Source organism: Microcaecilia unicolor, chromosome 1 (assembly GCF_901765095.1).
Source record: "Microcaecilia unicolor chromosome 1, aMicUni1.1, whole genome shotgun sequence".
NCBI classification, from domain to species: domain Eukaryota; kingdom Metazoa; phylum Chordata; class Amphibia; order Gymnophiona; family Siphonopidae; genus Microcaecilia; species Microcaecilia unicolor.
The window spans coordinates 16,248,466-16,275,102 of record NC_044031.1 but is presented as its reverse complement, the minus strand read 5'-3'; the positions used below and the strand labels follow the sequence as shown (position 1 = coordinate 16,275,102).

General features: G+C 47.2%; 1 protein-coding gene across 1 annotated transcript in view; it reads left to right on the top strand.

The window, feature by feature from the left end:
• Positions 1 to 19,674, top strand: part of LOC115463214 (zinc finger protein 585A-like) — a 72,292-nt gene extending 52,618 nt beyond the window's left edge. Inside the window, exon 6 of the mRNA XM_030193528.1 lies at positions 18,715 to 19,674. Coding sequence (XP_030049388.1) covers positions 18,715 to 19,141 — 427 coding nt within the window. The 3' untranslated portion in view covers positions 19,142 to 19,674. The remainder of the gene's footprint in view (positions 1 to 18,714) is intronic.
• Positions 19,675 to 26,637: the final 6,963 nt, after the last annotated feature.

Sequence of the window (26,637 nt, the reverse complement as noted above, 5' to 3'; positions counted from 1 at the left end):
CGGGCAGCAGAGTTTTGAACCGACTGGAGAGGGGAGAGGTGACTAAGTGGGAGGCCAGCAAGAAGCAGATTGCAGTAGTCTAAACGAGAGGTGACAAGGGTATGGATGAGGGTTTTGGTAGAGTGCTCGGAAAGAAAGGGGTGGATTGATAAAGTGTTTCAGAGAGAGATTCCTTTGATTGCTACCTGCAGACCCAGTTAAAAGGCAACTTTTTATCAGACTGAACTATCCTCCTGATAGTGCGGTGGTTGAACGCTTCTTAGCTGTGTTGAATTAAAGACTCACTAGTGCACTCACGTCATTTTCAAAATGTAGTTTTACTAAAAGCAAAGTTGATTGAATTGCAGAGCAGTAACATTGTTTGGATAAAAATGTTAACAATAGTTGCATTCATTGTAGTTAAGGTACATAACTACGTAAGTATTGCCACACTAGGACAGACTATCCTGCTTATAATTGAACGAGAAAAACGCCCAAGTTCCGACCTAAATCGGGAGATGGACGTTTATCTCACAAAAACGAATAAAGCGGTATAATCGAAAGCCGATTTTTGGACGTTTTCAACTGCACTCCGTCGCGGATGCGGACAAAGTTTATGGGGGCGTGTCAGAGGTGTGGCGAAGGCGGAACTGGGGCGTGGTTATCTGCCGAACAAAGATGGGCGCATTTCACTGATAATGGGAAAAAAGTATGCGTTTTTAGCTAGAATTTAGGACACTTTTCCTGGACCCTGTTTTTTCACGAATAAGGCCCCAAAAAGTGCCCTAAATGACCAGATGACCACTGGAGGGAATCGGGGATGACCTCCCCTGACTCCCCCAGTGGTCACTAACCCCCTCCCACCACAAAAAATGAAGTTTCTCAACTTTTTATTTTCACCCTCAAATGTCATACCCAGCTCCCTGACAGCAGTATGCAGGTCACTGGAGCAGTTGTTAGGGGGTGCAGTGGACTTCAGGCAGGTGGACCCAGGCCCATCCCCCCTACCTGTTACAATTGTGCTGCTTAATGCTTATTAGTCGTCCAACCCCCCCAAACCCACTGTACCCACATGTAGGTGCCCCCCTTCACCCCTTAGGGCTATAGTAATGGTGTAGACTTGTGGGCAGTGGGTTTTGAGGGGGATTTGGGGGGCTCAACACACAAGGGAAGGGTGCTATGCACCTGGGAGCTCTTTTACCTTTTTGTTTGGTTTTGTAAAAGTGCCCCCTAGGGTGCCCGGTTGATGTCCTGGCATGTGAGGGGGACCAGTGCACTACGAATCCTGGCCCCTCCCACGAATAAATGTCTTGGATTTATTCGTTTTTGAGCTGGGCGCTTTCATTTTCTATTATCGCTGAAAAACAAAAACGCCCAGCTCACACATTGTTGAATAAAACATGGGCGTCTATTTTTTCCCAAAATACGGTTCGGTCCGCCCCTTCACGGACCCGTTCTTGGAGATAAACGCCCATGGAGATAGGCGTTTTCGTTCAATTATGCCCCTCCAAAGGTCCATCAATCCCGGCATCTTGATTCTAACAGTGGCCAATCCAGGTCACAAATACCTGGCAAGATCCCCAAAAAGTACAATACATTTTATGCTGCTTATCCTAGAAATAAGCAGTGGATTTTCCCCAAGTCAATTTAATAATGATCTATGGACTTTTCCTTTAGGAAGGCGCCCAAACCTTTTTTAAACCCTGCTAAGCTAACCGCCTTTACCACATTCTCTGGCAATGAATTCCAGAATTTAATCACACTTTATACTCAAAAAAAATATTATATTAGGCAGTAACTGTTTTCTTTTACTTAAGTAAAATGTGTTCTTCATTGCACTTTTACTTAAATACTTTAACCTAGTACTTTGAAGTTTGAACAACACTGAGAGCCCCCTACCAATAGATGGCGGTAAGGACCAGATTCTATATAAGACGCCCAAAAAAGCTGCGCGGTAAAGATTTCTGCCTGAGCTTATTCTATGAGCCGCGCTTAGATTTAGGCGTGGTATATAGAATATGTTTAGTTGATATCCCAGTGCCTAAAACTACGCATCTCCATTTGCACCAATGGAAACGTGGCGTAAATCCCGGAACGTAGATTTACATGCACTGGGCCGTAGTCTATAACTGCGCACGTAAATTTTGGAATGCCCACGCAATGCCCAGTTCTCTGCCCATAGCCACGCCCCTTTTGAACTGCACGTGTTAGAATTTAGGCGCAGTACATTCCAGAATACGCTTAGCAAATTGTGCACGTAAATTCTAATTATTACCAATTAGTGCTTATTGCTAATTAACTGTTATCAAAGCTGATTAGCTTGTTAAGCCAATTAAGTTACGCGCACTGTTATAGAATATGCCTGGATTTTGACGCGGATCTCTAGGCACACTAGATAGAATCCAGGGGTAAGTGCTTAGCCTTCCATTGCCCCAGATAAAATATATAACTTACCCCCCCTTTTACAAAGCCGTGCGGTAATGCTGACACAGCCCATTAATGCGCAGCTTTGTAAAAGGGGGAGGAGTTATAATATGAGCCCATTAGGGACACTGCTATGTATACCCTGGAGGAAAGGAAAAAGAGGGGTGATATGATATAGACGTTCAAATATTTGAAAGGTATTAATCCGCAAATGAACCTTTTCTGGAGATGGGAGGGCGGTAGAACGAGAGGACATGATATGAGAGTGAAGGGGGGCAGACTGAAGAAAAATGTCAGGATGTATTTTTTCACAGAGAGAGTGGTAGATACTTGGAATGCCCTCCCGCGGGAGGTGGTGGAGATGAAAACGGTAGCAGAATTCAAGCATGCATGGGATAAACATAAAGGAATCCTGTGCAGAAGGAATGGATCCTCAGAAGCTTAGCCGAGATTGGGAGGCGGGGCTGGTGCTTGGGTGGTGGGGCTAGTTCTGGGCAAGACTTCTACGGTCTGTGTGCTGAAAATGGCAGATACAAATCAAGGTAAGGTATAAACAAGAAGTAGCACATATGAGTTTATCTTGTTGGGCAGACTAGATGGACCGTGCAGGTCTTTTTGTGCCGTCATCTACTATGTTATGTTACTATGTAATAAAACTGTAAACCACAGAGTCGCCTCGGGGATCCCTTGCGGTATATCAAGCGCTGAAAATAAATAAATACATTTAAAAAAATGGCAACAGTGATAGTTTGTTTCAGTTTTATAGGTTGTTCATAAGAAAATGTTGTTTTGCTGAATTTGTGTTGATTTTTGATTTGAACATTAGTGCATAATGGCCTTAGCACACAGGAAAGACCCCCGTGAGGGCGTGCAAAGGCCAATGTGAAAGGACCCCCCCGTAATTCTTTTTTTAGTGCAACAGGATGTCCAGTGCTGTAGATCCTCTTGTTCATAAATCCAACCCTGCCTGGTCTAGAGCTTCTCTGGGGTCTCTGAGTCTCTCCAACTCCTTCTCTCGGGCCGGGCTCATCTGAGGGAATCACCTGTCCCTTTCGGGGATGACTACTCTGCACTTAATTAGATTGTAAGCTCTGTGGAGCAGGGACTGTCTCTTCATGTTCAGTACAGCACTGCGTACGTCTATTAGCGCTTTAGAAATGATAAGTAGTAGTAGTAGTAATTTTCATCAGACGCCAGCTCGGAGTAGGCTCCCGAATTTTCAACACAGAGCGAACATTCTGGAGGCCTGTTACATCCACAATAAATATGCATGAGGTAAATTTTCATGCACTGTCTCTCTTATATGCTAATCTCTCATGCATATTCATCACAGGCTCTCTCTCATGCATATTCAGCATAGATAATGTCCTGAAAACCGGCCACACACAGGTTAGGGCACAACTGGCCTAGAGGTGGGTTAGGGACTGTAGTCAGCTTTAAACCACGGCACATTTAAATCGGGGGTAAAATATGACAAAATTAGGGCTTCTGATTTTAAGATTTTAATTAATAAATATGGGGAGGGGGTGGGGGTGGGGGTGGGGAGAATTCACCACTGCGGAGATGTCAAGTTCCTCAATTCTAGGTGGAGATTTTTTTTCACCTGTCTGAGTTTTGAACTTATATACCAAAGCATTGTGGGATTTGTAGTGCCCGATCTGCCCATTGAAATCAGTGCTTTAGGTCCCATAATGCACCAGGATGGGTTGGTCACAAATCCAGGACTGCCCAAAATCTCTAGCCTGGACCTGGGTACTTTGGCAGCTCTGCACTGAAGTAAAACGGATTAAAATAGGTTTTTATTAGGCTAAACACCAGCAAACCTTACTCCCCCTAGGATTGTTTTTTTTTAAATTTGTACCCTGCACTTTCCCACTCATGGCAGGCTCAATGTGGCTTAGGTACTTATTTGTACCTGGGGTAATGGAGGGTTAAGTGACTTGCCCAGAGTCACAAGGAGCTGCTTGTGCCTGAAGTGGGAATTGAACTCAGTTCCTCAGGACCAGAGTCCACCACCCTAACCACTAGGCCACGCCTCCACTGTTTTAATCTCTCCCCCTCCCCTCCCCCTTTGCCTGCCTTGGGAGACTTTTTGTCAGTCCTGGCTTTGACTTTGTATCCCAGAGCAATTTGGGATTTGCAGTCCCTGATTCTAGCCATTCTAGGTTCCATAATGCAGCAAGATAGACTTTTCAGAAAGCCAGGACTGTCCTCAAATCTTCCTGCTGGAACTGACTGGACAGCTCTGGGTTCCTTCCCCTGAGAGCTTATGAAAGTGCCTAACTGAGATCAAGTGACCTAAGGAGGAAAGCAAACACAGCACAGGGGAGTGATGGGAAGTGAGTGACTATCAGGAGGCAGCCCATGCAAATCTCTCTCATGCATATTCATTGTGGATGGCCTGAAAACCAGACTGGCTAGAGGGAAGCCCGGGACTGGCCTAAGAAAGACCATTTTATTCCTAGGGAATGAGAGCTGGTGGCTCTAGGCATCTTAATTAAGGTGGAATTAATTGGGGCTTGTTTGTACCTTTTTCCTGTCACTGTGTAATGTTCAGCTGAAATCCCGGCCAGGTCTTGGGTGAGACCGTTGGTGCCAGGGCAGCCAGAGAGTACTCCATGCCGCGGTTCACCAAAGACCAGATGGCATGTTTTTTTTTCCTGAGAGTCAGTGGCACTTGGAAAGAATGGAGTGGAGTTGTAATTTGTTTGTTATAAATATTCAATTAAAAAAAACAGTCTTGTGGGCTGAGAGTGTCAAATGCATGCAGATGCAGTGCAAAGGGGGTACATACAGGGGGGGGGGGGGGTTCTCCCCTGCATCCCCAGGGGCACTGGAGAGCTGAGTTCCATCATGCCAGCCCCCAAATATCTGCCACCTCCCCAACTCTCTCCTAGCAGTGCCAAACCTGATTTTACCCTGTGCCCTGCTTGAAATCAGAGCCACACGTCCGTGCATGCATTGGGGTAAACCCAGAACTGGATTAGGAGGGGGGTTGTGTGGCTGGGGAAGGGAGGGCTTTCTCCAGCCTGGTTTTACCCTGTGCCCTGCTTGAAATCAGAACTTCAAGTTCATGCATGCAGTGGGGTAAACCCAGGAATGGATATTGGAGGTGGGGGTGGGGGGTGTAGCCGGGGAAGGGAGGGCTTCCTCCTGCTCCGGGCTTCTCTTCCTGTTTGCTGCTGTTACAGAAGCAGCATCCAGCTGTCCTGAGAGAGGCGGTGGGCTCCAGAGATACCCCCGGCCCAGGAATGAGAGAGGGAATATGGCGGAGAAAGCTGCTGCTGCTGTGCGGGTAAACAGCCTGGGAGGGGGCGGGGGATCTGCTGCTACCTGGGCACATGTCAGGGCTCAGGCCTCTTCTTAATGCAGTTTGCAGGAAGGAGGGGGGCAGGACTGGCTTGAGCCCCAAGATCCCCTGTTTATAGGCACCAACATTTCAAAATGAAGAAGATTGGGGGGTGCCAAACTCAATAGAATTCACCCCTCCCTGGACACAAGGAAGGAACTTGAGCCCCCACCCCCAGGGCTGTCGCCTAAGCCTCTGTTTGCAGTTTACAGGATCCGGTGCTGCTGTGAGCCATTTCTAAGCAGATCGAGCTACGGGATTAACCCTGCTAGTGCTGCTGCTGGCGGGTCTATGCAGGGTGGGGGGGAGCAGGACTGGGTTAACCCTACGGGTGCTGCAGGGGAGGAAGGGGAGCAGGCTGCGCTGCTGAATTAACCCTGCGGATGCTGCTGGTTCTGTGCAGGATGGGGGAGGGGGAGCAGGACTGGTCAGATGGATTAACCCTGCGGGTGCTGGGTCTGTCAGGAGGGAGGAGGAGCAGGATTGGGCTGCTGGATTAACCCTGCTGGTGCTGCTGGGTCTATGTAGGAGGGGGAGGGGCGGCAGGGGGAGCAGGACTGGGTTGCTGGATTAACCCTATGGGTGCTGGGTCAACCCTACGGGTGCTGATGGGGGGGGGGAGGAGGAGGGAGGGGAGCAGGACTGGGTGAATGGATTAACTCTACAGGTGTTGGGTCTGTGAAGGATGGAGGGGAGCAGGCTGTGCTGCCGGATTAACCCTATGGGTGCTGGTTCTGTGAAGAATGTGGGTCAGTGATTCCAGGGAAAGGGGGAAACAGTACTGGGCTGCTGGATTAACCCTGCAGTTGCTGGGGCAGAGCAGGATGTAGGTCAGTGATTGGAAGGGAGGGAGGACAGGTTTATGCTGCCCAGCTAACCCTGTGACTGCTGGGTCAGTGATTGGGGGAAGGGGATTACAGGGCTAAAGGGGAGAGCAGGGCTGTGCTGCCAGATTAACTATGCTAGGGCTGTGCAGAATTTGGGTCAGTGCTGGGGGGGGGGGGGGGGGGTGGAGAGCTATGCTTCCTTGTGAGTGCTAGGTCAGTGATCCCGGGGAAGGAGGAAACAGGGTTTATTAACCATGTGGGTGCTGGGGCTATGCAGGATGTGGGTCAGTGTTCACTGGGGAGGGACGGGGCAGCCAGGCTGTGTTGATGGATTAACCCTGTGAGTGCTGGGATTGTGCAGGATGTGGTTCACTGCTCCCCACAGGTGTGCAGTGTATTTATCTTATAGCCCCTCTTTGAAGCTCGTAGCCCTGGGCACTGACCTGCTGCCGGTTTGTGTTGCAGGCGCCGATAGCTTTCGAGGAAATCGCGGTGTACTTCCGTCAGGTGGAGTGGGAGGATACGGAAGAGTGGAAGAAGGATCTCTACAGAGAGACGATGAAGGAGAATTATGAGACCCCGACGTCGCTGGGTAGGATGTGTCCTAGTCCCTTACCTCTAAGGTCTGAAGGTGTGAGCGAGACAGTGTTTCGCATCCTTACGACTGTGACAGGATAAACTCTGGAGGCGAAGAGAATTTTCCCCAGATCTGAGACTCTGGGCTGACGTATCCATCCTCCTGTGTGATATAGGTTTTCCATTTCCACACTGACATGGCCCCTCTCGTTCCCTGCGGACTGTCTCCTGCGTGACACTGCTTTCCCAGTTCTACATATACCCCAGAGCGGGGCTGGCGTTAGGGGTGGCAAACAGGGCAACTGCCCTGCGGCCCTATACATGCCTCGGGCTGAAGGAGGCATAGGCTGAAATACCTTTTGGGCCCCTGAATGTCCAACACCAGCCCTGCCCCAGATCCACACGATGACACGGACCCTCTCACTTCCTGAAGCCTGTTTCCTGACTGACACTGGTTTCCCAATAGACCCCAGAGACGCACAACACAACCCCTCTTGTTCCCTGTGGCCTATCTCATGCGTGACACTGTTTTCTATTTCCACACAGATCCCAGAGACACTCGAAGACACAGCCCCTCTCGCTCCCGTCTCCTACGTGACACTGGTTTCCCATTTCCACATAAACACTAAGACGCACAATGACACGGCCCCTTTCTCTCTCTGCAGCCTATCTCTTGTGTGACACTGATTTCCCATTTCCACGTAGACAGGGGGGGGGGGGGGGGGAACGACACACTGCCAGAGCTCTCCCTTTACTACCTGTGGCTTGTCTGTGGCGTGACACGAATTGCCATTTTCTGTGGAAATGTGCTTTCTCTTACATTCCTCTCATTTCCTTCCCTCCAGGGCTGCTCTATTTGTTACATTTGTATCCCACAATTTCCCACCTATTTGTAGGCTCAATGTGGCTTACATAATACCGGAGAGGCGTTCGCAGACTCCGGTGTGAACAAATACAAAGTGATATTGTGGTAAGATAAAGTTCATGTGGCCCAGCCACACTAAGCAATCGTACAATGGAAGAGTTGTGTTATGTCCATTACATTCTTTAGTTTTGTTGTGTTGCAAAGATCAGGCATTTATGTTGGATCGGCAGGGTATGCCTTTTTAAATAGTTTTTAGTGTTTTCCGGAAGTTTAGGTGGTCGTTCGTAGTTTTCAAGGCTTTTGGTAATGCGTTCCATAGTTGTGTGCTGATGTAAGACAAACTAGACGCGTAAGTTGATTTGTTTTTGAGTCCTTTGCAGCTTGGGTAGTGCAGATTTAGGTACGTTCGTGTTGATTCGGATGTGTTTCTAGTTAGTAGGTCGATCAAGACTTTCATGTATCCTGGAGCTTCACCGTAGATAATTTTGTGAACCAGATTTTGAAAGCAATGCGTTCTTTGATTGGGAGCCAGTGTAGTTTTTCGCTGAGGGGTTTTGCGCTTTCAAATCACGTTTTTCCGAACATAAGCCTAGCTGCCGTGTTTTGAGCGGGCTGAAGTTTCTTAAACGTTTGTTCTTTGCATCCCGCATAAATTCCATTGCAGTAGTCAGCGTGGCTTAGTACCATTGATTGTATCAGGTTGCGAAATGTTCCCCTCGGGAAGAATTGTTTCACGCGTTTGAGTTTCCACATTGAGTGGAACATTTTCTTGATTATAGAGTTAACTTGGCTCTCAAGTGTAAGGTTACGGTCCATTGTAACACCGAGGATTTTCAGGCTGTCTGAGATAGGGAGGGTGTAATCTGGGGTGTTGATAATTGTGGGGTTATCCGTGCTGTGTAGGGATGAGAGGATGAGACAGTGTGTTTTTTCTTTGTTTAGTTTTAGTTGAAATGCATTTGCCCAAGAGTCCACGATGTTCAAGCTGATCTTGATTTCGTTGGTGATTTCTGTCAGTTTAGTTTTGTAAGGAATGAATATTGTGACATCGTCTGCATAGATGAAAGGATTAAGGCCTTGGTTGGCTGAGGACTTGGCTAGTGGGGTCATCATTAGGTTGAAGAGGATCGGGGATAGCGGTGACCCTTGTGGTACTCCGCAGTCTGCTTTCTACAGTGATGATATGTTTGAGTTTGATTTTACTTGATATGTTGTTAGGAAACCCTTGATCCAGATGGTCCAGATTGGTGTCCTTTGCATTGGCTCATTGGGAATGGCATGGCAAGTGATACCAGTGCTCCCTCATGCTGTGTGAATGGCACCTTGTTATTCCTGTGTGAAACATTATTTATTTTAACACTAGTTGTGTTCTGTGCTCTGTCTGTTACAGCGATCAATTGTACAAGTGTGCTGGCTCTTTCGTTTGTCCCAAAAGGCCCTTCCATAATTTCTTGGCTGTCACTTTTCCTAGAAAAGCTTGCCCTGTCCCCTCCTTCCCATCACTGGCCATCATCCTGCACAATCTCAGCACTCACAGGGTTAATCCATCAGCACAGTCTCATTGCCCCCTCCTCTCTGATAACTGACCCACATCCTGCATAGCCCCAGCACCCACAGAGTTAAAATTATTTGAAGCGGAGCTTCAGAAAGCCTGAAAGAGGGAGACGGGGGTAGGTGGGATAACTGTAAGAAGCAGAAGAGAGGGAAGAAAAAGGGAGGACAGAGAGAGGAGGGAAGTGGATGATGGGTAGCAGAGGAAGGACTAGGTTTTTCTCCCACTCCCACCGATATTTGTGGATATTCTAGGAATGCGATTCTTGTTTCCAGAGAATATGGTAAAGGCGGTTAGCTTAGTGGGGTTTAAAAAAGGTCTACACAGCTTCCTAAAGCAAAAGTCCATAGACCATTATTAAATGGACTTGGGGAAAATCCAACTATTTCTGGGATAAGCCGTATAAAATGTTTTTGTACATTTTGGGGATCTTGCCAGGTATTTGTGACCTGGATTGGCCACTGTTGTTAACAGGATGCTGGGCTTGATGGACCTTTGGTCTGTCCCAGTATGGCAATACTTATGTACTTTATGTACTTATATCACAGGAATGGGGATTTGTTTGGGGAGAGCGGGTTGGACCTAGCAGTGTCCTCCTGCTCCTTGGGACCAGCCTCTTGGGTTCTGATGCCGTGAGCTTCATTTACAAGTAACAGAGGTGAGCACCCTGGAGGAAAGGAGGAACAGGGGTGATATGATACAGATGTTCAAATATTTGAAAGGTATTAATCTGCAAACAAATCTTTTCCGGAGATGGGAAGGCGGTAGAACGAGAGGACATGAAATGAGGTTGAAGGGGGGCAGCCTCAGGAAAGATGTCAGGAAGTATTTCTTCACAGAGAGGGTGGTGAACGCTTGGAATGCCCTCCCGCGGGAGGTGGTGGAGATGAAAACGGTAACGGAATTCAAACATGCGTGGGATAAACATAAAGGAATCCTGTGCAGAAGGAATGGATCCTCAGAAGCTTAGCTGAAATTGGGTGGCGGAGCAGGTGGGGGGAAGAGGGGTTGGTGGTTGGGAGGCTAGGATAGGGGAGGGCAGACTTATACGGTCTGTCCAGAGCCAGTGATGGGAGGCGGGACTGGTGGTTGGGAGGTACTGCTGGGCAGACTTGTACGGTCTGTGTCCTGAATAAGGCGGGTACAAATGAAGGTAAGGTATACACATATGAGTTTGTCTTGTTGGGCAGACTGGATGGACCGTGCAGGTCTTTTTCTGCCGTCATCTACTATGTTACTACAGTAGGGCTCAGGCTGCCATGTAAGGGAGGTGCTGCAGGTTGCTGAATCCTGAAGTAAATTTTCACTCGGTAAAGTACATAAGTATATACGTATTGCCATACTGGGACAGACCAAAGGTCCATCAAGCCCAGCATCCTGTTTCCAACAGTGGCCAATCCAGGTCAATTATACTATGCGATGAAGGTACAAAGCAGTAAATTTAATACGAATCGTAAACAATTTTTCTTCACTCAACGTGTAATTAAACTCTGGAATTCATTGCCAGAGAATGTGGTAAAGGTGGTTAGCTTAGCGGGGTTTGAAAAAAAAGGTCAGGATGGCTTCCTAAAGGAAAAGTCCATAGACTATTAATTAAATTGACTTGGGGAAAATCCGCTGCTATTTCTGGGATAAGCAATATAGAATGTTGTGTACTTTTTGGGGATCTTGCCAGGTATTTGTGACCTGGATTGGCCAAAACCAGTCGGATTTTGGGTTCTATGGAGGCATGAGCTATAAAGAAAAAGCAGGTGATAAATGCCCCTGTTCTGCTCGATGGTACAATTTCACCTAGAGTACTACGTTCGGTTCTGGAAGCCGTATCTCTACATGGATGGAGAGAGAGTAGCAGCAGTGCAGGAGGGAATGGGGAGGGGGCGAGGTTATGATAGAGATGATCTCAAAGGTTTCAAGAAGGTCCTCAGGGAACCCCAAGCCAGGCTGGTTTTCAAGATATCCACAATGAATATGCATGAGATATAATGTGCATTCAGAGGGTTGAGAAACCCGAGTATGAACCCCCCCCCCCCCCCCCGAAAAATGCCTCTGTTCTAGGGCAGTGGGAGGGAGGATTTTCAGAGAGGTCACTAATTCAAGAAGGACTTGGATTGTCAGCCTGGAGGGTGGATATGGGAGAGGACGGAGTCAGGGCCAGGGGTTGATAAAAGGAATGGTGGTGAGGAGAGCGTGGTCTTTGGTTGCCCACCCCCGCCGAGACCCAAACACTGAGGGGGAAGTCATGGATGCGAGAGGGAGGACTTCAGTAATATCCAGTGGACGAGGGTTCCTGCGGGGGATGTTCCCTTGTTGGGAATGAGGAGTGCCCAGGAGAAAAGATACCCCGAGTAGGAGAAGTGGGAGTGAGGAAGCCTGGCGGGTCATTCAGTGGGTATTCGGAGGGAAATCCTGAGCTGGGATGTTCAGTGACTGGAGCTGACCTTGACTGTACGTATCAATTTGTGGTTTTCAACTGGTTTCCAGTTGAAATTTAATGCAACGACCGCTGGTTATTTTTTGCATGAGAGTAGACTTAAGCGTACCCAGAGAGGGATTACCCTTTGGCCTGCCAGGATTTAGCCCAGCCCCGGCCTGCTCCCAGCTTGCTTGATTATGACTCCTGATCCCAGGGACCTTAGCCGGCAGCCCTGACGGAGGGGCACACTGGTACAGAATGTACAGGAAGTTTTAGAGGAGGGCTTCCTAAACTGGGCCGGCCACCTGCTTTGGGGATCACGGCCTGGGTGGGCTGTCCATAGATGCATCATTATTCTGCACCTCTGTGAGGGAGGGTCGTGCAATTTATTTGGCTGTGATCACAGCCCCAGAAAGACTGATAAGCCCCCCCGGACGTAAAGCCGCCTAGAAGGATGAAAGCGGATAGACCGAGGAAACGGAGAATCCCAGAATCTGGCCCTGGATAAGGGCTGTAAAACTCGTCTGGTACAATGCTACAGCCCCTGCCCGAGGGATCCCCGGTTTTCATCTGCACTTCCAGGAGGCAGTCACACAGCTTCCTTCTGATCTCAAGTGTTAATTCTTTCTTGTAAGAAGCACAGCGCATAAATTACCATACGAATGACATATTGTGCATAATCATGGAAACGCATTCCCAGACAGTGTGTTTTCCACCCACGCACAGCTCTGAACAGCTTTTCACCCCGGTGCAGACCAGATGGAATCTGTGTGCTGGAAACAGAACACTCGGCAAGATCCTTGTTAACCGGTCGAGTCTGCCTGTATCGCTGTCGGCTTCTCTCCTTCATAAAAGGAGAAAATAATCTTATTACATTACAAGTAAAACGTATATCCCGCCAACACGTAAACAGTTTGAGGCGGATCACAGAGCCAAGATACCAGATCATTACATCTGGGAGTTACAATAGTCCATAAGAACATAAGAGTAGCCATACTGGGTCAGATCAATAGTCCATCTAGCCCCGTATCCTGCTTCTAACGGTGGCCAATCCAGGTCACAGGTACCTGGCAGAAACCCAATTAGTAGCAACATTCCAGAACCTCTAAGAGTAGGAAGATTCCGGAATCCCAAATAATAGCAACATTCCATATAGAATCTCAAATAGTTCCAGAACACCTAAGCGTAGGAAGATTCCAGAATCTCAAATAATAGCAGCATTCCATATAGAATCTGAAATAGTTCCAGAACCCCCAAGAGTAGGAAGATTCCAGAATCCCAAATAATAGTAACATTCCATATAGAATCTGTAGAAATATGCTGTCACTTGCTTTCAGTGAAGTACAGGCCAAGGGCTCAGGCTTACAGCTAAGAGCTAGGCTTACAGCTAAGAGCTAGGCCTCTAAAAATCAGAAACCTATCTGACATGAATTAAGCTGACAGGGGGCCGGAATCTGTTTTGAGAACAGATTCTGGCCCCCTGTCAGCTTAATTCAGCAACATTCCATATAGAATCTCAAATAGTTCCAGAACCCCTAAGAGTAGCAAGATTCCAGAATCCCAAATAATTGCAACACTCCATATAGAATCTCAAATAGTTCCAGAACCCCTAAGAGTAGCAAGATTCCGGAATCCCAAATAATAGCAACACTCCATATAGAATCTCAAATAGTTCCAGAACCCCTAAGAGTAGCAAGATTCCGGAATCCCAAATAATTGCAACACTCCATATAGAATCTCAAATAGTTCCAGAACCCCTAAGAGTAGCAAGATTCCAGAATACCAAATAATTGCAACATTCCACGCTACCAATCCCAGAGCAAACAGCGGCTTCCCCATGGGGATAGTGCTGGGCAGACTTATACGGTCTGTGCCCTGAAGAGGACAGGTACAAATCAAAGTATGGTATACACCAAAAGTAGCACATATGAGTTATCTTGTTGGGCAGACTGGATGGACCGTGCAGGTCTTTTTCTGCCGTCATCTACTATGTTACTATGTCTCAATAGCAGATTATGGACTTTTCCTCCAGGAGCTTGTCCAAACTACATCCTCCAGTAACGAGTTCCAGAGCTAACTGATCTGTTGAGTGAAAAAATATTTCCTCCTATTTGTTTTTACTCTTCGTTATCGAGTCTTGACAGAATTAACGATTGAACAAGGAGCCTAAAATGCGCAAGTAAACGTGAGTGACTGTGCTTTTTTTTGTTTAACACCAATGCCCGTTATCCTCGTCAGTCCGTAATGTTGCCCGACAGAAGAAGACACGGTCTACCTGGGTGTGTTCTCTCACCTAACCCTACACCAGTAAAGCCACGTCGGCTGCTTTCATTGAGGTGGTGTTTTGATCCACGATAAATTAATTCTCGACGTTTCTCATCTGTGTCTACCCATTCCTTCGGTTCCGGTTAGAGTGTTTGAAGCTTGCTGTAGTGCAGCAGTGTTTAGAAAAAGAACTCCATAAATTAGACAAAACAACGCTCGCATAGAGGGGCATAATCGAACGGGGGCGCCCATCGCCGGGGCTGGCCCCGGGAAGGGGCGGAGCCAACCGCATTCTCGAACAAGATGGCCGTCCATCTTTCGTTTCGATAATACGGTCGGGGCCGGCCAAATCTCAACATTTAGGTCAACCTTAGAGATGGTCGACCTAAATGTTGAGATCGCCGGACTTAGAGATGGCTGGCCTCGGTTTTCGCCGATAATGGAAACCGAGGCCGGCCATCTCAAAACCGGTCAAATCCAAGCCATTTGGTCGTGGGAGGAGCCAGCATTTGTAGTGCACTGGTCCCCCTCACATGCCAGGACACCAACCGGGCACCCTAGGGGGCACTGCAGTGGACTTCATTAATTGCTCCCAGGTACATAGCTTCCTTTCCTTGTGTGCTGAGCCCCCCAAATCCCCCCCAAAACCCACTCCCCACAACTGTACACCACTACCATAGCCCTTATGGGTGAAGGAGGGCACCTACATGTGGGTATAGTGGATTTCGGGTGGGTTTTGGAGGGCTCACATTTACCACCACAAGTGTAACAGGTAGGGGGGGATGGGCCTGGGTCCGCCTGTATGAAGTGCACTGCACCCACTAAAAACTGCTCCAGGGACCTGCAGACTGCTGTGATGGAGCTGGGTATGACATTTGAGGCTGGCATAGAGGCTGGAAAAAAATGTTTTTAATTTTATTTTTTAGGGTGGGAGGGAGTTGGTGACCACTGGGGGAGTAAGGGGAGGTCATCCCCGATTCCCTCTGGTGGTCATGTGGTCAGTTTGGGCACCTTTTTGAGGCTTGGTCCTGAAAATAAATGGACCAAGTAAAGTTGGCCAAATGCTCATCAGGGCCGCCCTTCTTTTTTCCATTATTGACCGAGGGCGCCCCCATCCCGCCTTCGCTACGCCTCTGACAGCCCCCTTAATCTTTCGTCGCTCCTTCGACGGACTGCAGTTGAGGGCGGCCAAAATCTGCTTTCGATTATGCCGATTTGGCCGCCTTTAGGAGACGAGCGCCCTTCTCCTTTGAAAATAAGGAGGATAGAGAACGAGAGATAAAATACTATAATCCATCGGTTCCCCAGACCAAGGGGAGAGGGAGCATTTCTCTCTGGTCTCTCAGCTTGGGCATCTCTTGAAGCAAGAGCTCTGTGACCCGAACCTCCCCCAGTGCGAAGGAGTCGGCGGTGTGCCGATACCAGTTCTCCTCACACATACTCAGTTCATACGTGCGAATTGAGCATGCTTGAGGACTGTCGGCATTGATGGCTGGAAAGCACGCCGCCGAATTGCTCGGGCAGTGGAGCTCTTCAGTTGGCAGGGCTTGGGCATCTCCCCAGCCATTCAGGGAACTGCAGTTTGGGAAGGCCGGAACCCAGAGCGAGTGGGCCCCAGGCCCCTCGTGGCTAGGCCAATGCCCCAGACCAGTCAACTATCAACCCCTGGGAGATCCCAACCCCAACAGTGACCAAAAAAAAAAAATAGGCCTTCCACTGCCTGTTAAAAGGGGTCCTTTTAGTAAGCTGCATAAGGGCTTACATGCGTGCAGCATGCACCAAATTGACACTACCACCCAGCTGACACGTGAGCCGGGCGATAATTCTGAATTTCACATCTACCCATTCCACTCAACTCATTATTTTATAGACCTGTATCATATTTCCCCTCAGCCGCCTTTTCTCCAAGCTGAAGAGCCCTAGCCGCTTTAGCCTTTCCTCATAGGGAAGTCGTCCCATCCCTTTTATCATTTTCGTCGCCCTTCTCTGCACCTTTTCTAATTCCACTATGTCTTTTTTGAGATGCGGCGACCAGAATTGAACACAATATTTGAGGTGCGGTCGCACCATGGAGCGATACAAAGGCAGTATAACATCCTCATTTTTGTTTTCCATTCCTTTCCTAATAATTCCTAACATTCTATTTGCTTTCTTAGCCGCAGCAGCACACTGAGCAGAAGGTTTCAACATATCATCAATGATGACGCCTAGATCCCTTTCTTGGTCAGTGACTCCTAACGTGGAACCTTGCATGACTTAGCTATAATTCAGGTTCCTCTTTCCCACATGCATCACTTTGCACTTGCCCACATTAAACATCTGCCATTTAGACACCCAGTCTCCCAGTTTCGTAAGGTCCGCTTGTAATTTTTCACAATCCTCCCGTGATTTAACGACTTTGAATAACTTTGTGTCATCAGCAAATTTAATTACCTCACTAGTTACTCCCATCTCTAGATCATTTATAAATATATTTAAAAGCAGCAGTCCCAGCACAGACCCCTGGGGAACCCCACTAACTACCCTTCTCCATTGAGAATACTGACCATTTAACCTTACTCTCTGTTTTCTATCTTTTAACCAGTTTTTAATCCACAATAAAACACTACCTCCTATCCCATGACTCTCCAATTTCCTCTGGAGTCTTTCATGAGGTACTTTGTCAAACACCTTTTGAAAATCCAGATACACAATATCAACCGGCTCCCCTTTATCCACATGTTTGTTCACCCCTTCAAAGAAATGTAGTAGATTGGTGAGGCAAGATTTCCCTTCACTAAATCCATGTTGACTTTGTCTCATTAATCCATGCTTTTGAATATGCTCTGTAATTTTGTTCTTAATAATAATCTCTACTATTTTGTCCGGCACCGATGTCAGACTCACCGGTCTATAATTTCCTGGATCTCCTCTGGAGCCTTTTTAAAAAATCGGCGTTACATTGGCCACCCTCCAATCTTCCGGTACCACACTCGATTTTAAGGATAAAATACATATTTCTAAAGTTCTGCAAGTTCATTTTTCAATTGTATCAATACTCTGGGATGAATATCATCCGGAGATTTGCTACTCTTCAATTTGTCAAATTGCCCCATTACATCCTCCAGGTTTACAGAGATTTCATTCACTTTCTCTGACATGCATGAGGTGTCGGTGTAACTTTTCAAAACTCAGAAACGGTCCACAATGAAATATTCAAATGAGCAGTATCATGGCCAGACGAGAACCATCACGTTAGTAAATGTAAAAGTTCATGAAGTAGACGCACACTGTATATCAGGCATAAAGGAAAGCATCGGAAAAATAAAACAAGGAGACTGCTCAACAGAGCCTCCGTTTCGGTGTCTTCATCAGGAGCGGGGCCTTCCCTCGAACAGACTACGGCATCTTCCGTTCAACAGCCATGGCCTCTTCTGCAGAACAGTTCAAGGTGGCATGCCCTGACTGATGAATTTCCACAATTTCAATTTAATATAGATTTTATTTTTGTTATTATTTATTCACTTCACTCTTTCTAGGGTACCCCTCTGCATTAGACACCAGGGAATGTTTTTTTTTAAATACTGGGAGGGAGGGGGCTGGGTTGGACTGGAGGGGGTGTGCCAGGTGCAGAAAGCTACCAGGATGGGGGGGGGGGGGGGGGGGGGGGGTCGGGTCAGACTATGCTGTCCTGGACCTGGTGAAAATTTTCTTGCATTGTACACGTGTCAGAATCCCGTGGGGGGGGGGGGGGGGTTGTACATTGCGGAGGAATACTTAATTAGCACTCATTTGAATGCACTATGCGTCCATGTCTTCCATGCAAGCTAAAACCCATCCTCAACCCTTCTCTTGATTTCTCGACCAATAACATCCTGCAGTAACTGTGTGGTTAGGCTCACAGTAGCTTTCTGCATTGGCCCCTTCACGAAGGTCTCCAGAGAACATAGGGGGTATCCTTCAACATCGAACGAGGGTATCCATGGGTAGTCTAGGGGCTGTCACTACATTTTAAGTGATGATCTGTTAAATGTTGGGCTTGGCCTCTCATAAGCTTACAAACTAATTTCTGAACTTTGCCTTTTATCCAGCAGGTCATGGAATAATCAAGAATGAAAACAAGATCTGCTCTAAAGAACTTTCTAGAATGAAGGAACTTCATGACATGTTTCCAGATGAAGACAAAAAAATGTTTGCCCATGCGCCAATAGTTGAGAACGAGTCTCGATCAAATCAAGAAAGGAAGAGCCCGATACAGCACCATCGGACCCCAGACTGGACAGAGTCCTCTGTACCACAGACCAGCCACTACACTGAAGGTGGAGAAGGGTCCAGCAAAAAAGCAGAGGTTCTCATAGAGAATGAAAACTTACTATCCCATGAAACAACTCACACAGGAGAAGGATACTTCACCTACACAGAGACTAATGGAAGCGTCCATCATGAATTACATCTGGTAGTACACCAAACGGTCAACATGGAGCCGAAACCCTTCAAATGTCCCGAATGCGGTAAATGTTTTGGTCAGAAATCCAACCTCCGCGTGCATGAGAGGAGCCACAAGGGAGAAATCACGCTGACCTGCACGGTGTGTGACAAAAGCTTCAGCCGGAAATCCAACCTCAGGGAGCATCAGAGGATTCATACGGGAGAGAACATCTTCATCTGCACGGAGTGTGGGAAGAGCTTCAGCAGGACGTCCAATTTGAGGGTACACCAGCGGATTCACACGGGGGAGCACAAATTCATCTGCACTGAGTGCGGGAAAAACTTCAGCCGGAAATCGAGTCTAAAAGTGCATCAGAGCACCCACTCTGGGGAAAAGCCCTTCACATGCAATGAGTGCCAGAAAAGCTTTAGCCGCAAGTCCAGTCTAATGAGGCACCAGACTGTCCATACAGAAGAGAGCTGAGAGGTTTAGAGAATAGGGATCATTATGCACAAGGAAAAGACGTTTCAAGATACTGAGAGAGGACAGACTCAGACTAGTGGTGCAAGTGTGTTTTTTTTCAAAAGCACAGGACAATATACAATGGTTCAATGATCTCCTGCAGCTCTAGACTGACACCAGAAATAGCTAGAAAACTCCTCCATGCCCACCAGCTAATCTGTAAGAGTCAGTGTAGGCTGAGAATATATATCCCAAGAGTAAAGGCAGTAGGGGTCTTCTAAAAATATATTATTCATACAGAATAAATGTCATAGGCCTCCAAGCCTACTTAACAGCATCAATCGACCCAAATAACAAAGAGTGATGATGTATGGAAGTAAAACGCCACAAACCCTCTCAGTCCATAAACTTGGGTAAGCATGTCAAAGAGTAAGGGAAAGAAGCAACAGACTTTGGAAAACAAATAGCGATTGCAGAAGTACAGTGATAAATACATAAATTATCTTACTACTACTACTACTACTTAGCATTTCTATAGCGCTACAAGGCATACGCAGCGCTGCACAAACATAGAAGAAAGACAGTCCCTGCTCAAAGAGCTTACAATCTAATAGACAAAAAAAATAAATAAAGTAAGCAAATCAAATCAATTAATGTGAAGGGGAAGGAAGAGAGGAGGGTAGGTGGAGGCGAGTGGTTACAAGTGGTTACGAGTCAAAAGCAATGTTAAAGAGGTGGGCTTTCAGTCTAGATTTAAAGGTGGCCAAGGAAGGGGCAAGATGTAGGGGCTCAGGAAGTTTATTCCAGGCGTAGGGTGCAGCGAGACAGAAGGCGCGAAGTCTGGAGTTGGCAGTAGTGGAGAAGGGAACAGATAAGAAGGATTTATCCATGGAGCGGAGTGCACGGGAAGGGGTGTAGGGAAGGACGAGTGTGGAATGAATGAATGAGTGTGGAATGAATGAATGAAAACCTGACACGTGAATGCTTAAGAGGAGAACTTAAAAGTAAAGATAAGAGAGTGATGATAATTGCAGCACAGGATAGGGCTAGGAGCGAGATGGCTGACCCCAAGCACAGAAGAAACTAGTTCAAGACAAGTGCAGATTTGTAAAAGAGAACTGGAGTCACACATTATCTTGCTGGGTGTGATGTGCTGCAGGGGCGTAGCCAGACAACAGATTTTGGGTGGGCCTAGGGAAGAAGTAGGTGGGCACCAATTTTTCTCCCTCCCCCCCCCCCCCCCCCCCAACCACCACCCAAAAAATATCTCAGCTGATGGGAAAACGCTTCTTTCCACCTCGGCAGTTTGCAGCAGACATGTGCTGAAAACTGAACATACACAGGTGCCAGTATCATGGAGAGCAGCGTTTTCGTTACCATCTGGAGGAAGTCTTCACCTGGCCGAACTTGGGATCCCACAGCTACCACTAAACGTGTGCTACTGTTGGGTGGGCCTGAGCCCTAAGTGGGTGGGCCCTGGCCCACCCAGGCCCACCTGTGGCTACGCCACTGATGTGCTGATGTCAGAGGACCTGTATAATTTTAAAAAAAAAACAATAACAACACGTCTTATCTACTGGAAGCTGTTTGAGCAACTTTAACGTTGTTGTGTGACAGAAAACTGGGGGATCGTGACCCTGACAGAATTGTGGAGAATGAAGAAGTTGTGATCACCTGGGTTCTTTCTTATTCTGACCAATAAAAGGTTAGATGCCAGAAAACCAGATATAGCGAAGAACGAGAAACCCACAAGAGTGATATTGATGATAGCTGTGTCAACATCGGGTAGGGAGAGACGGAAGATCCTTAAGTAGAAAGAGGCGCAGTCGGCAACCAAGAAAATGTAGCAGAAAGATACCAGAAATAGTCCCATTTATTTTGGGTGTCGCCAGCTCGATTGAAAAGACTTTCCAAGTGAAGCCCACCATGAGGCCGATGACCCATATCTGCTCCTGGCCTTGGTAGCTCTAAGGGACACAGGTGGTTTTGTGCACTGCTGAAATGTCATTTCATGGCAACTCATGTATACATATGTGTATAACCACTCGTGTCTTAACAGTATAATTTAATTGGTCTCCGTAGCGTGATGATACATTTTTTTCAAGGTATTGACGCAAGGGGCACTCCTACCGGCTCTTCCCTTGCCCCCACTTCCTCAGTGTTCTTCAAGACTTCAGATGAAATGTAGGGTCGACTCTGACTTTAACTCCTAACCTTCCTTTTTATCTCCCAAAAAGAGCACACGTGGAGTGAGAAAGGGAGCCCGTGTGGCTTGACTCAGAATATTTTAATCAGGAAAGTGACCTGTGATGACACACTAGTGTTGCATTGTGGGAGGTAGGAGGGCACCTGCCTGGACGACTTGGGACAACTAATGGGGAGGATGACCCTAGAGGCCAGCGGTCTGATGGTAGTGTTCAACACGCTTATTGAGTTCTCATAAGTATATTGGTTCTGGAGAAAATCAAATCCTTTTTGGGTTGGTTATTTGTAAAAATTCAGTGTATTTTGTACGAGGCAGCTGTACTGTACATTTTGTGCCCTGTAAATAAAAAATAATCTAAGGTTTACAAAGAAACGGTCTTGACTGGAAATATTAAAAACATAAGCACAGCCATATTGGGTCAGACCAAGGGTCCACCTAGCCCCGTGTCCTGCTTCCAACACAGCCATATTGTGGCCAGTCCAGGTCACAAGTACTTGGCAGAATCCTCAAAGAGTAGCAAGATCCCATGCTATCAATACCCGGGATAAGCAGTGACTTTCCTCTTGTCTTTCTCAATGGCAGATTATGGACTTTTCCTCCAGGAACTTGTCCAAATCTTTTTTTTAAACCCAAAACGCTAACTGCTGTTACCACATTCTCAGGCAAAGAATTCCAGAGCTTAGGTATTTGTGGAGTAAAACATTATCTTCTATTTATTTTAAAACCATGTAACTTTATGGAGTGTCCCCTAGTCTTTGGTACATTTTTTAATAAACAATCGATTCATAATTACCCGTTTTACTCCACTCAGCAGATAATGGTTAGGAGTGGAGCAGACAATTGTAGGGACTCTCAACACGGGCGGACTGACCATTTGCGAACCGGGCATTGCCTAGGGGCCCAGAGGCTCTGCCCGGATGCCCGCCACACACTACATTCCTCCCTGGTCCTACCTTTAAAGGTGCGCCGCTGATGATCTAGTGGCCTCTGCGGGGGGGGGGGGGGTAGGGGGTGAGGAACATGTTCTTTTCTGCCCACTGTGCTGCTGCTGTTCCTCCTGCCCAGCACAGTTATACTTAAAAAATGGCGGCCGAGACTACCGCGGGAAATGTCAGCCACCATTTTGAAAACACAGCGGTGCCAGCAGGCGGGGGGAACTAGCGGCAGGACAGTGGGCAGGAAAGAACGTGCTCCCCCACCCCGCAGAGACCACCAGGGTCCTTCAGGGGCGTCGGCTGCAGCGGTAGGGGGCCCAGACCACCCTCGGTCCGCCACTGAGTCTCGGGAGCCAGCTCCGTGGTTGTCAATCGGTGCTCAACACCTCCAGTATTGAGGAAGCTCCTTCATTGTGCCTCGGTCGTCATCCCCGTTTGAAACGGGTCATAGAAGTAGGAATTGAAATGGGCAGGATCAGCGTGCGGCAAGTTTCATCAGTATTTTAGAACAGGATCATTGACCTGACCTACAGCCTGCTGTAAAATACAGGAGCAATGGATATTTATACACCAGATTCATGCAGCATAAACAACCGTTGTACAAAAATAAAATGTATTTAATATCGACACATTTAAAGCCGGCACATAACCGGTTCTGTAGTGCGATGGCAACACAACCGATTATCTTTGCGACCTTAGAAACAGAATTGTGTATTATCTAGATGCTCTCATGGTGACGGCTTTCCTCTGAAAGTTTGATTTGAAGGAAATGGAGAAGATGGGACTTGATATATCGCCTGTCTGTAGTTACAATCAAAGTGGTTTATGCATCGTATACAGCTATTTATTTGGTACCTGCTGCTGCATTGGGGAGAATGAAACCTCCTTGGTTTACATAGTATATAGAGGTACTTATTTGTACCTGGGCAATGGAGGGTTAAGTGACTTGCCCAGTCACAAGGAGCTGCAGTGGGAATCGAACTCAGTTCCCCAGGATCAAAGTCCACTGCACTAACCACTAGGCTACTCCTCCACTCTTTCAAAAATAAGCCTGATAGTAACATAATAAGTGACGGCAGAGAAAGACCTGTACGGTCCATCCAATCTGCCCAACAAGATAAACTCATATCTGCTACTTTATGTGTATACCTGACCTTGATTTGTATCGGCCATTAAGGTTTATTTACCGCCTTTTTGGAGGAATTCACTCAAGGCAGTGTATAGCAAGAATGGGTCAAACATAATTACAGCAGTAAAAATATTCAAACAACAGCACAATTCAGAATAAAACATTTGAATAGACAGCCTAGGGTGTAAGCAAAGATGGAGCATATAGATAGTAACGTGGAAGGGCATAATTGAAAGGGGCGCCCAAGTTTTCCTGAGGACGTCCTTGCAGGACGTCCCGGCGAAGGGGTGGGGAAACCCGTATTATCGAAACAAGATGGGTGTCCATCTTTTGTTTCGATAATACGGTTGGGGACGCCGAAATCGCGAAATTTAGGTCGACCTTAGAGATGGTCATCCCCGATTTTCGGTGATAATGGAAACAGAGGACGCCCATCTCAGAAACAACCCAATGCAAGCCCTTTGGTCATGGGAGGAGCCAGCATTCGTAGTGCACTGGTCCACCTGACATGCCAAGACACCAACCGGGCACCCTAGGGGGCACTGCAGTAGACTTCAGAAATTGCTCCCAGGTGCATAGCTCCCTTACCTTGTGTGCGGAGCCTCCCAACCCCACTCCCCACAACTGTACACCACTACCATAGCCCTAAGGGGGTGAAGGAGGCACCTGGGGGAGTAAGGGCAGGTCATTCCCGATTCCCTCCGGTGGTCATCTGGTCAGTTCGGGCACCTTTTTGAGGCTTGGTCGTAAGAAAAAATGGACCAAGTAAAGTCGCCCAAGTGCTCGTCAGGGATGCCCTTCTTTTTTCCATTATCAGTCGAGGATGCCCATGTGTTAGGCACAAGAACAAAAAAGCACCAAGGGCCTTCAAAAAGAGGGGGTCAGAACCTTTAATCATATAGGTTGATGAAACACTTCTAGAAAGGACCTGACACAGTCCATGTTTCAGCGCAAAGCACCTGCATCGGGTCACGATAAATTGCAGAGGGGCGTGCAGCAGTGTTATGAGCGTCTGAAGCCTTTTCCTCTGTAAAAAGAAAATAGAGGGAAATTGTCTTGCTTTTTGATGCTATTTTGGTGAAAAGTGTGAGCAAGCTCCATTTTGAGTATTAATCAAGATATACCATATAAGGCAATATACTGATAAGCAGCACAAGTTCCAGCTGGTTTCTGCTATCTGGTTACAGCTGCTTCCTCTGAGCTAACTGTCAGCTTGCAAGCCTTACATTTCAGAAAAGGCACAGACGGAGAGAAAATGTATTTCACAGAAAAAGCAAAGTTAATGGCTGCCATGTTACAAGTTACAGCTTCTTTTAGCTAAGCACAATAGAGTGTCCTTTACAGCAAAATCTAACTCTAGTATAAACTGACTCCAGTTTCAGCAAAACAGTCAAGCTGCCCCCCCCCCCCTACAGTAGGAGTGGATAAACCAGGGGCGTAGCCAGACCTTGCTGTGGGAGGGGGCCAGAGCCCGAGCTGAGGAGGCACATTTTGGTCTGCCGCCTTGCCGCTCCCCCAATTGCTTACTGCAAGCTGCAGCAAATACCTTGTCTGTCGGGGGTTCCAGCTGAAGGCTTCTCCAGCACTGCCTGCCTCGCTCAATTTCACTAAAAGGAGCGTGCAGGACGTGAGGGGGGCAGAGACAGTAGCGCAGGCAGCTCGGCGGAGCCGCAGACCGGCACTTGTCAAGGCTTCAGCTGCCAGGGGTTGGGGACCCCCGCCAGCAAAACCAGGGGCCCGGAGGAAATTTGGAGGGGGGGCCAGACCCCCGTGGGCCCACGTAGCTACGCCACTGGGATAAACATTTACTTCTTCCTTTAAAGGCCTGGTTGAAGAGCCAAGCTTTCACCTGCTTCCTGAAATACTGCAGTCCACTGGGTGAATCAGCAGTCTTACCAGTTGGCAAAGCAGGATTAAAGGCTTTACGAAATCTAAGAGAACAGACATTTTTAAAGTTGTAAATCCAGACCAGGCCTGGGAGATCAAAGGATCCCAGTAATAAGAGAAATTCTTTGGAGACTTAATGCAGAGGATGATGGTGGACTTCAGTTTTAACAGGATGCGACGGATTCAGAATCTCAGAACTAGTTACGTAGTTAAAATAAAACTTCAACTCACAGATTTGTTGTTATTGACTTTCTATTTTCTGGTTCTGATATCCTTGGATGGTCCAATCGAGGAGAGTTGTTTGTAATATGAAGGGAAGATAAAAGTTTCCTTTCTCCAGAAAAAAATTAATGAAAGAAGTTCGAAGTAAAAATGAGGCTGAGCAGAAACCTGTAAAAGTTTGAGTTGTAAATAAACAAAAAGTGTATTATTCAATCAGAGTTGCAGGTGCCTGATGTGAACACAGCCAGCCCCTCCTTCAATGTCACGTCTTCTATACTGCTGGCACCTCTCCATTGGTCTGGTAGGATTAAAGGAAAGAAAATTATCAGGCAAATCATCATTTTGCCATTGATGTTGATTTCATGTTAGACAAAATCTCTGCCTGCTTGTCTGACATTGCTGCCTGCATGTCTCATCGCCATCTCAAATTAAACATGGCTAAAACTGAACTTCTAATTTTTCCCCCTAAACCCTCCTCCCCTCTTCCCCCTTTCACTATCTCTGTTAATGGCTCTCATATCCTCCCTGTCTCCTCGGCTAGTAACCTTGGAGTCATCTTCGACTCCTCTCTCTCATTCTCTGCTCATATTCAACAAATCGCCAAAACCTGTCGCTTCTTTATCTTCAACATTAGTAAAATTCGCCCCTTCCTTTCTGAACACGCCACCAAAACCCTTATTCATACCCTTGTTACTTCTCGCTTGGACTATTGCAATTTACAGGTCTTCCACTCAATCATCTTTCTCCTGTCCAATCTGTCCAGAATTCTGCAGCTCGACTTATTTTCTGCCCGAATCGTTATGCCCACACTAGCCCACTCCTCAAGTCACTTCACTGGCTCCCTGTCCGCTTCCATATACAGTTCAAACTCCTCTTACTGACCTTTAAATGCATCCACTCTTTGACCCCTCACTACCTCTCCTCTCTCATTTCTCCCTACATTCCTCCCTGTGAACTCCGCTCACTGGACAAATCTCTCTTGTCGTCCCCCTTCTCCTCCAGTGCTAACTCCAGACTTTGTTCCTTTTCTCTCGCGGCACCTTATGCCTGGAATAGACTTCCTGGACCTATACGTCTAGCTCCATCTCTACCTGTCTTCAAATCTATGCTGAAAACCCTCCGCTCACTGGACAAATCT